This window comes from Hakea prostrata, chromosome 2, assembly GCF_041222555.1.
Source record: "Hakea prostrata isolate BN-2017 chromosome 2, UWA_Hpros_2, whole genome shotgun sequence".
Lineage (NCBI taxonomy): Eukaryota > Viridiplantae > Streptophyta > Magnoliopsida > Proteales > Proteaceae > Hakea > Hakea prostrata.
Genome location: NC_142601.1, coordinates 5,558,409 through 5,569,223, shown reverse-complemented (window position 1 = coordinate 5,569,223; position 10,815 = coordinate 5,558,409). Strand labels below are relative to the sequence as shown.

The 10,815-nt window shown below is 38.4% G+C and overlaps 2 protein-coding genes across 2 annotated transcripts; one reads left to right on the top strand and one right to left on the bottom strand.

The window, feature by feature from the left end:
- The first annotated feature begins 1,191 nt into the window (after positions 1–1,191).
- LOC149023454 (RNA-binding (RRM/RBD/RNP motifs) family protein) lies at positions 1,192–3,544 on the top strand. Its single transcript, XM_089143988.1, has 3 exons — positions 1,192–1,657; positions 3,117–3,185; positions 3,269–3,544. Exons 1-3 carry the CDS (start codon positions 1,528–1,530, stop codon positions 3,502–3,504), a joined length of 435 nt encoding a protein of 144 aa, XP_089000114.1. The 5' UTR covers positions 1,192–1,527; the 3' UTR covers positions 3,505–3,544.
- A 705-nt stretch (positions 3,545–4,249) lies between these two features.
- Positions 4,250–10,602, bottom strand: LOC149023453 (uncharacterized). Its single transcript, XM_089143986.1, has 3 exons — positions 10,501–10,602; positions 7,203–7,676; positions 4,250–5,250 (listed from the first exon to the last, which is right to left on the bottom strand). The coding sequence occupies exons 2-3, from the start codon at positions 7,659–7,661 to the stop codon at positions 4,726–4,728; spliced, it is 984 nt and encodes a 327-aa protein (XP_089000112.1). The 5' UTR covers positions 7,662–7,676; positions 10,501–10,602; the 3' UTR covers positions 4,250–4,725.
- Between the last annotated feature and the right edge of the window lie 213 nt (positions 10,603–10,815).

Genomic DNA, 10,815 nt, shown 5'->3' with positions numbered 1-10,815 from the left:
GGGCAGGGGTTTTAATTGGCGGCGCAAGCACCTGCTGGCGCCGCCAATGGTGGGGATTTCACCACAACAATCCAACGGTGTGGGATTCATAGGCAAGTTAAATTATAAATATAATATTTTTTTATTCACATTCTAAGGGTTCTAAAACTTTGCAAATTTACAAAACGGATCCCTCACTCTAACCAACTCGAGCGGTGTTAATGGCAATCGCTCGACACTCACCCTCTAAATGATTCATGGCTTTGTCTGGATCTCTTTTACATCCTCTCCAAACCCAACTCCGCTTTCCAATTCCATGATATCATGGATGGCAAAGGAAAACACCATACTAGATCAAACCGCATAAACACCTCATTAAAACATCGATTTCATCAAACGACATGGCTTACAGAATGTTCCTTCAAAGAAAAAAACGATGAAGATGGATCTGAGAATCAAAGCGAGGATTGATCGTTCTCACCTTGGTTTGGCTAAGTAGTTGTCGGCCAAGAACCCACATCAAGATTGTTGAAATTAAACAAAACCCTAACCTTGTTCACCAGATCTGAGGTTTGGAATATTACTTGTATGAGACCCTAATTCTATCAAGCCATTTGCGAGAGGGAATAAAAACGATCCTCTCGTAATCCAAAGACCTACCCTTGCTGAACCCGCTCGCAACAAAGAGATTGAAACCGATCTGAAGAAATTAATTGAAGGAAGAAACAAAATACAACGCTAATCTAGGTTGGATTTGTCATGGGATATGAGATTATCCACCCATATTTCCCTATTATTCTCCAAGTTGCTTCATTTGGAGAATCGTTGATTCCGAACCCGAGACATGCTCCAGCTAGGGCGAAACAAGAAAAGGGATTATCCACCCATATTTCCCTATTATTCTCCAAGTTGCTTCATTTGGAGAATCGTTGATTCCGAACCCGAGACATGCTCCAGCTAGGGCGAAACAAGAAAAGGGATCAGTCGGATAGGTGAGGGGCTCATTTTGTAAATTTGAGAATTTCTAAAACCCTTAATGTAAAAATAAAAATTGTATTTACAATTAAATCCACGTCTGTTGATCTCACACCGTTTGATTGATTATTGTACATGTGGCAAAATCCCCACCCTTGGCGGCAGCAGGCAGCTGCTGCCGCAAATAAAAATCCCAGGCGCAAGCACAAAATGCACAATCTAACCCAGTAGAGTCTATACAGCCCTCGCATTCATCAACTCGTGCCCTAATTTTAACTATTTAGATCATTTTTGTGATATCCATCTCCATTTTTCTTCTTCAGCGCCACCTTGCATGCTTGTTTCGGTGAATCTAGTTCTTCGTGTGATTCTATTGGTCGTGGATGATGATTGGAAGATGACATATCGAGGTGATTCTATTGGCGTATGAGGTGATAATTTCTAATTCAATTGATCTGTTCGGAGGTTTAGGGTTTTCCGAATATTTTCTACAGCTCGTCTCGTTCTTCTCGTGGTGTATCTGTTTGTCGCTGTTGAGAGCTTCGGTTTGAATCCTCACAAGCTTTGCACGGGATGGCGTTTGCATCTGGATTCCGTCGCGTTCTCAGTTGTCAGTCGACGCCTTCACCTCTTCTTCAGCGCTGGAGTTTTACTCCTCTAAGTTTTTACTCATCCTTGACCACTCCAAAACTCTTCGTCAGCGGTATGTTTGTACCTGAACCATCCTACTAAATCTATACTGATATCTCCTTAGCATCCGTTATTCAAAGTCTAATTCTTGTCATCGGTTTAGTAGAATTTAGGAAATTTGTTATATGGGGGAAATAATGTTTTTGTTTTGTTATATTCTGTTTCTTTTAGAATTTACCTGCATTGGATTAGGGATGTAAATGGATCGAATTTGATTCGGATAGTGTTAGTACCGTAGTTGTATACTACAGGATTCCGAAAAGATTCGGACACTAACCAGATGGTATTTTTTTAATATAGATTCTTCTAAATGGATATGAAAGCAAATTGAATATGAATTCCTTTTACCAGCCACTGATATCTTAACTGCTTTGTTTTAATGAGGGTTAGGGTTGAGAGTCGAGAGTTTAGGAAGTACCTTTTTCCCCCCTGCTCTTTATAGTCTTTGATTTTCTTATGTTTTTTTAGTTTTAATTAGATGTAAAATTAATTGGATGCTTGCCGAATTGGATACTAAACAAATATTGTCAGTTAAAAATGAATGCTAAATGAATCAGATAATAATAGGTCAGGTTTACCATACTGTATTTGATTAGTTTTGGATAGATCCTGATTCACCTAATAGGATACAATGCAGATTAGAAAATAGATTTCAGTTATCCATTTACATCCCTACACAGGATATTTGATTTCTAAGTCATTTTAGCTTCCTTATTTGAATGAGAATCCTACTCAAGAGAATTGGTGTTATTTTAGGAATGTCTTCTAATTTGCTTTTTATATATGATTTAATCCCAATTGTCAGGCAGAGATTGGAAGTTTTGAATTTGAGTTTAGGGTTCCAGAGCCTGTGTGGCTGTTTCTGCCTCCCGGTTCTTATGCCTTCTTCCTTTCCCATTCTTCTAAATTTCTAATTCTTTCAAAGTCCACCGTGGCAGACACTTTGTTTGGTCTCAGTAGCCTTACTCCTAATATGACCTTTAATATTGCTGATTGTAGATCTACGATCGATGCAGTCAAACCCATGTAGCTGGACTCTTGTTGTTTGCTAAACTCTTGCAAGACCTAGAGCAGAATGTTGGGCAGTTAAGAAATGTTTCTTCGCTAAAAAGGACCAGTGCCCCTTCAAGAGTGTTGTGAGGGTGTATAGTCTATTGTCTCTTATTGGATCAATGTAGCTGACCTCATTAAGTTGGATAAGGCTTGGATGATGTTCTTTTTGTTGCTTCTTTTAAGGCTTGCTACTATCTTATGGGTCATAAAGGAAGGATGTAGTAATAAAAACTAAAATAAAAATTAGTGGTATGAAGGATCCAGAGCATTACATTAAGTTCTTGCTTCTTTTGATTGTTTTGTTATGATTGTCATCGTATTAGGAGGAGAATGGGTAGTGAACCGAACTGAAGTGACCTGATGATTGTAGTAATACATCCCACTATTCACTTGTTTATTTTTGCTGTGATATGAATCAGGCCTTTCAAGGTTAACCACAGATGAAAAGCTGAGAGAGGCATTCTCCCCATTTGGCAAGCTTATAGAAGGTCAGTGGAATTTGCACCCACGTTTGATGCCTAACCATGCTTTATTACACCATCGTAATCTTTACGTATGATAAATTTTGCAGCAAGTATCGTCACGGACAGGGCCTCTGGAAGGTCAAAGGGGTTTGCTTTTGTAAGATATGCAACAATAGAAGAAGCAGAGAAAGCTCAAGAAGGAATGAATGCCAAGTTCTTGGATGGCTGGGTTATTTTTGTTGATCCTGCTAAACCTAGAGAACCAAGGCCACCGCCTAAGCCAGAATCAGAGCCTTCAGAAACTGGTTTCAGAGTAAACAAAACAATTGGATGGTGTGGATGATTCTATTGGTTGGAAGAAATTATTCATTGGATTGTTTGGTTAGAAACACTTGTCCCAATGGTGAATGGAATGGAAATCAATTTAAGCATTTCTTTTGTTACTTGTGAAACTCCGTATTTCATCCGTGTTTGTGATGTTTAATATGAACAAAATTACACCATACCTTCTGCCAGTGGTTTGGATATTTTGAGCTATCGAGGTTCACAACAATGTTTTACAGCATACATATAATATGGAACTGAAATCATGTTACAAATTTAGTTAAAGATATATCTTCCCATGCCACTTCTATTTTCTGGTATTTGTGGTGAACCGGCAATTTGGTTTTACTTTTAAAAGAAGTCAATGGACTCCGAAAGATGTTGTCATTATGAAGAGAGGGCTTGTACGGAAGTCACCTCTGTAAATCATAGTTCTTCCTGCTCCTTTTTCCATTGCTGCTGAATATGATTCATATTCTCAAGTGGGCCTTAAACCTAGTTGGTCTCCATGTTGTCAAATGTAATTTGTGATGCAGCTCTGAATAAACGCTCTAAAAAGGTAGATTGGGAATCGTCTTTCCTGATCATTTCTACTAACCAATTTCAGTCTTCCCTATAGGTTCTCAAATGTGAATCCACAATGTAGAGCTCGAGAGTGGTTTTTTCCGTCTTCGAACTCTTTTGTTTTTAATATACGGACCCTTTGATATATAAGGGATATAATATACATATCATTAACCAGAGTCAATTCCCATCGAAAATCATCCAATTCAGTTGTAAATACTTTGGACAAAGCCATTTCAGATGCGTCATTGATTGGTATCCTTCAAATTTAAGGGTACCAACGACACTTTTTGTATAGGCCCAGTTGGTTGTGGGTCTAACTATTTGGCCCCTTTCCATTCTTTGACTCCATAATAAATAAAAATAATAATAATTCTACCAAAAATAAGACGATATTTTGATTAATTTCTAATGCTGTAGCCTGTACACCGGAAATCTGGAAACTTTTTTTACAGTAATAAAGTTCCTTTTATTCAGCGAAAAAGAAACTCAGATACGCAAATGATCGCCCATGCATGCATGTTACAGAAAGAGGCGCGCACTGGCGGTTCTACCATACATGGGCAACACGCAGAACCTCCTGTGCCAGATTTAAAATCCTCCCAGGTTTATTTATCCACATGATGGGGGGGTTTGCCCGGTAACAAGAGTTCACGTTGAGACCACACTTACCCTTTTATGTAGCCTCGGCAACCGAGACAGGCATCTCTGCTACTGAAGTCCTCAGGAAGCTACCTCCACAGTTTGATTCTTGGCCACCAACAACTTCCGCAGCTGGCTGATTAAAACCATCACCAACAGAGACATGCATCTGCGCTACTGACGTCCCCGGGAAGCCACCCCCGCAGTTTGATTCTTGACCACCACCAACTTCTACCAGCTCCGCAGTTGGCTGATTAAAACCATCTAAATGCAGGGTACCGCTGCTGGCCGTTAAATTTGAACGAGGGTCTGAATTGGCAACTGCTCTAGATTGTTTCTTGCCACTGGTGCTCCCCCGTGACGATTTGCCTTTGTGCTTGTGCTTGCCATTCTTTTTGTTAGTCCTCCTGCGCTGCTGGTTATGGCTATTCACTGTGTGTGATAGGGATGTAACAGGTGGGTCATACACATCAGGAGCCCATGTCACTCTCATCTTCCTCAGAGATTCTCCTCCTTTCTCACGACTACCTTTCATGGCAGGTACAAGCCTTGAAGGGGTCTGCAGGAAGGCACATTATCAGTAACAGCAAAATAAACAAATACATAAAACTTATTCAAAACTTTCAAGGAAAAGGGACCGCCATGCAAACAAAATGTGGAGGCCAAGTGACTGGTTCAACCCCCATGAACCTGCCCCGCCCATGGTAATGCACCTACATGGGCTCCCATCGACCCCATACAGAGACAGCTCACACTCTCAAACAGAAAGCCACATCCAACACACATCCACACACACACAACCCCCCCCCCCCCAACCCTAAAAAAAAAGCAGAAACCCCACTCGTGCTAATCCACCTACACGGGACAGAGGTCACACACACTCCCAAAGAGAAAGGCTCTTCTCCGTACATTTACCACATAATAATATCATTGATAGTAAATATCCAAGATAAGGTAGGAACAAAACACCAACTGATGGTAACAAAAGGCAAACTACGTTTATTATGGACAGGATAAGACTAGTAACTCCAGGTGCAGACAAGCACAGCAGGTCCAAAGTCAAGGGTATCTCACAAGCCTGACTTACATGACTAAACTTGTGTCTAGAATATGACAGGCAGGGCTTTACAATTTAGAATTCTGGGCGTCGACAAGAACCTAGAACTGGATCAGTTAGGGGGAGGAATAAGAGAAAAGATTGCTTCACAAAAGATGATCAAATTTAACTTGACCAACCATAACAGCTTGCTCAAGTACAGGTAATCTTTTAGAAACAAAACACAGATTCAAAGAAAAAAATAATATATTACATGTGTGGGTCCCCTTTATGCAAGAAAATTACAAATCTAGGTCCCAAGTCAACTAACACCATTTGAGAGGGGTTAAGTTTGCTCGTGAATGACCAAAATAACCCCTCCACGCCCACTTCCAATCACCCACCACTGGTCCCACCCTACCTGAAATCACCCACTTCAAAATCTTTTAAGGAAAAAAAAAAACTAGTGACCAGGGCCTGCATACAGGTCTTGAGAGTATCAATTGGGAGCATTGCCATGTGCTCAATACAGCCGGCAAAAACCAGCAATCGTGTACTGCCAGAACTCAACTCCATCATGGGATGAAATGATGACATCAGGGCGATGATAATCAGGCCTTAAGATACCCCACGGAAATAGGATTTCTAGAAGGGGAAGCGTCAGTAGCCATTTGGAGAGGTAATCAGGCGCTTGGTAATAGCGGGAGAAAGAGGTGATCTGTGAACCATGGTTTAGGCCTCACTAAGGGGACCCACATGCAAAATTTTCCATTTAAAAAAATTCTCATAACATGTAAACAACCAAAAATTGCCACCAAGTCGAATACAACCTCATAGTTACATGCATGTTTTGTTCCAAAAGTGGCAGTACAAAACCCAGGATGGAGTATTAAGTTCAAAGACTAGCAACATGGGTTGCTCCCAACCCTTTGATTTTCACACGTTAGCATGTGTCCCAAGGAGGTTGAAAAATATCACTCAACAGCAAGTCACGATCATAAAAGATTCTATCATTAAATTAACAAAATTTTGTTTTGCCAAATACTAGAACTGTTTAATGGAGGCAAATGTTCTGGCATTATAGTTTATAGCAGAAGTCCAAATGCAGTAAGAACATTTAAGGAAGTCCAAGAAACTGCAAAACCTCAATATATTTTCAAGCAAAATGTATTTATAAATGTACATATATAAGAGAGGGTGAATGGTGCATCTCTAAATGACAGTAAGGGCATATTTCACTTCCAAAACTCAAGGCGGCTACGTGTCCACTAATATCTCTATCCAATACATGTACCTCTGTACTCCATATAAGCCAATCAACTTTTTAAAAACAGGTGGCATTCACACATTCTATGTTTGTATCCATGTTACTTCAAATTCTATACGCTATAGCAAGTTAACATGATGGTTCTTCAATATAGCAGTTTGTGGACTCAGAAAAATAGGTTAAATGATGAAAGTAAAGGGTAACTTACAGGAAGCGATATGGAACGCATACAGCCCTCCCTTGAACCAGAAAAGTTTTCCCCATGCAACCCCATACAAGACGTCTCCATTTTCTCACCAACTGATGCGTCCTTAGAGCATGGAAATGTCAATGCCTTTTTCAAGTCTTTCTGATATGTTCCACTCTCAGATTCAGCCAGATCAATTGTCAATTCCCTACACATATCAGCCTCCGGATGACATATTCCAACCCTGTCTAATTGATCAAATTGTCCTGGCAATGATTCAGAAACATCTTGCGAATCTAAGATCCCAGTGATGGCAAATCCAAGATCTGCCACTGAATCAACTCCATGGGATGAAGTACTTTGCTTATGATCTACATCTTTCTTCTGATAGACTTGCATATTATCTACATCTGATGGATAGGAGTCATCCATACTAATTTTTTCTGGATCAGTGAAATGACATATAATAGTTGTATCCATTGGAAATAGCAGGTCCTACAAAGACAGAAGAGCCATACCATTTTCATCAGGGAAAATAATCACTGAATTTTCTTAAAGTTCACTAACACAGATCATTTTTTTAGTACGTTTGCATACATTGATTGCCACAATGCAATGTCCAATGCATCTGTGAGCCATAAGGCATCATTGTACATATAAAAAAAGCCAAAAGAGGCCCTGTCAGAAACAAGCTGACCCAAGCATAAATTAGCCAGGATCCAGGTGACAATTTGAGCTAAGAAGATGTAAGAATGATGACTTCATTTGAGTTCCAGATACCACATACAAACACAGACCGTAACGCAAAACATGGGACTGTGTTCATTTTACAACAGAAAAATTAACACTTAGGATTCAGCAAGAAAGGTTATCCATCAATGGACCTGTAAAGACCAACAGCTGACTATGAAAGGCTGCACTGGATAACAAAAGAATCTTTTGGCCGACAATGAAGAGATTGAATTTTGTCATATCAACAGAGATGCACTCCATTGAATCAACCCAAAACCATTTAAGAACCAAGACAAAGATGAAGCAAGTCCTAATATTGGTATGGTTCAGTAAGATATTTAGGGCTTATTTTATCTTGGAAATATATGAAATCTTTTGTTTTGGTAGCTATTAGACATATAGGAAAAATTCCAATTTTAATTTTATTGAATTTTTATTTTACTTAGTTGGAAATTTTAGGAAGTAATTAGGAGGTACATTTAATTCTATTGCTCTTTCAGGCTTCAGTTAGAAATTTAAAATTAATATTAATCAATATTCGATTGATTGTTCGAGGTTATCAACAAAGAAGATTTGAATAAGTACTTCCTTTTTTTTGTGAGTTTGGGTAATATCCCCATTCATAGGTCCGACATCGACATCAATGAATTGAAAGGTCCGAATGATCAACTCTGCAATCAGTTGTTAGAATCAATAGGTTTATGTACCTTTCTACCAGACTATATATTATTGTTATTGTATATTGTATAAAATATTGTATTACTATGGTTGTGCTTTATGTATTTTTATAAAGATATATAAAGATATAGAGTATTCAAGTATATAGGCTTACTATAGAATATAGATGTAATATTTATCTTCATATATATACATAACAGAAACGCCTGTAACCTAATTTCTTGGGCAGATGGAAGAATGGGTTGAGGTTTGTTTTCAGTTAAGCTTGTGGACTCATGTGTGTATGATACCTCACATTATTGTTCTTTTTTGGTTTGGTTCCCTCATCCCCTACTGCAGCTGGTTGTATTAGAGAGAGATTTGAGTGATGATTCCTAAGTTGGAACTTTCAGGAAGCGATGATAACTGAAGGAATTCTTCGCACTTGCTGTGTGCTGAATTTTAGCTTCCATTGCAGGCAGGTTGGGAGGTTGAAAATAACTCATCCCCTCACAATTCCTTCTTGTTAACTTAATTAATCTCTTGCTTTTCACTATTACCCTACATTTCTCCCTTATTCTTCTTTGTCCCCTTTTTTTTCAAGTCTCCAGTTCACCCTTTATTGTTGATGCATTATAAGCACCGCATATAGCAATCATAAAAATCCCTACAAACCATTACGAAAACTAAAGAACGTGCGAACAACCAAGTTTCCAAATAAAGATTATGAAAATCCACTTGGCTTGACATATTTGTTAACTTATATGGAAATAACACCTTGCCTAATCATCATTAATAAAAACATCCACTAATAACATCTGCTGGCATTGTTTAGCCATTGTTGAAGATATAAACAATGCCACAATAGGTGACCATCACCATCAACCCATTTTATACATTCAGTCCACTCAAAACAAGACCCATTGCTCAACATTTGATCTGTCTTCTCTTACAGCCTTTGATTGGACAATAACATACGAACTGGAATGCTAAAGCCTCAGTGTGACAATATTACATGCAAAAGCTTATTTGAACTACTAGGCTCCCCTTTTATTGTTTTCCGATGAGGATAAAACCAAACAAGTAGGAAAAGAAATAGAATTACATCACCATCCACATAAAAACAAATCCAAACTTTGACGACCCATTAGAAAGTGGGCTAGAATGACAAATGGATTTCAACTGCCTCATCTGAGGATATATGTCTGCACGTTAGAACAAAATAACATAAAAATTGAGTTCTGCATCAATTTAAGTTTTTCCATCCAGCCATTCTGCTATCTTCTTCTGTCCTAAAATCACGGGGAAATATTGCGAGGAAGTAACAGTAATATGCAACTTTGAGTAGTAGACTGAAACTCACTATGATGAATCTTATGGTTTTTATCAAGTATGATATCGTATAACTAAATAAGGGAGTTTTCACCTCAAAAAAAAAGAAGAAAAAAAGCACATATGCGAGTGGAAACATTTCCACTAAGATAAAGCAGAACTTCATGATATAAATCATAATGGAAAGAAAAACAACTCACACCACCGTCACTTTATATTAAAAAAAAAATGGAAGAATGAAAAATTTTAGCAGCGAAAATAGCTTTCATGAAACACGATTACAGATGAAGAAAAAACATAAGTCACAGCAGTGTCACTTCAGATAAGCTAGAATGAGAAAATTTAAAACAACGAACACAAATCTAAAAGTATAATATTCCAAGCGAAACGGCCATAGCACTGCCCAGCCCAGAAAAATCATGATAATAAGATGTTCTCAGATTACACCAATAAGCATTGAAGCTAACACGAGCTAAATCCAAACAATCTTGAAAGCGTCCCTTGTTTCCGCAGTAGAAATCAAATACTAAGTAAATTAACAAAAAAAAAAAGGAAGCCTAGAATCCTTATGATATCAATACAGGATAAAAAAGAATACCTTCACGACAATTGGACCCTTTTCGCCAACAGAATCAAGTATCAAGAGCTTCAAAGAGAACAACCTGATGCAATCGAATAAAAGAAACTGATACCAATTTTCTCACCGCGTAGATCCTACCAATACGAGAACAACGGCGAAAATTACTTAAATCTTTAATGTCTGAACTCTAGTTTCTCTACCAAGTAAAATCGGGAGACGGAAAGTAGAAGAAGAAAAGAATGAAGAAGCCCTAGAATTACAATAAATCCATCCTTAAGCCAAATGTCAACTCAAGTTACCACGCCGATTCCATTTCTCGAGCTGTTTCAGACG

What these genes read in the sequence shown, in the direction of transcription:
- LOC149023454 (XM_089143988.1), top strand. Translation starts at nt 1,528, where the DNA reads ATGGCGTTTGCATCTGGATTCCGTCGCGTTCTCAGTTGTCAGTCGACG. An exon ending in TCCAAAACTCTTCGTCAGCG is followed by an intron (nt 1,658 to 3,116) that starts GTATGTTTGTAC and finishes GATATGAATCAG; the next exon opens with GCCTTTCAAGGTTAACCACA. An exon ending in ATTTGGCAAGCTTATAGAAG is followed by an intron (nt 3,186 to 3,268) that starts GTCAGTGGAATT and finishes TAAATTTTGCAG; the next exon opens with CAAGTATCGTCACGGACAGG.
- LOC149023453 (XM_089143986.1), bottom strand. Translation starts at nt 7,661, where the DNA reads ATGGATACAACTATTATATGTCATTTCACTGATCCAGAAAAAATTAGT. An exon ending in TGCGTTCCATATCGCTTCCT is followed by an intron (nt 5,251 to 7,202) that starts GTAAGTTACCCT and finishes GCCTTCCTGCAG; the next exon opens with ACCCCTTCAAGGCTTGTACC.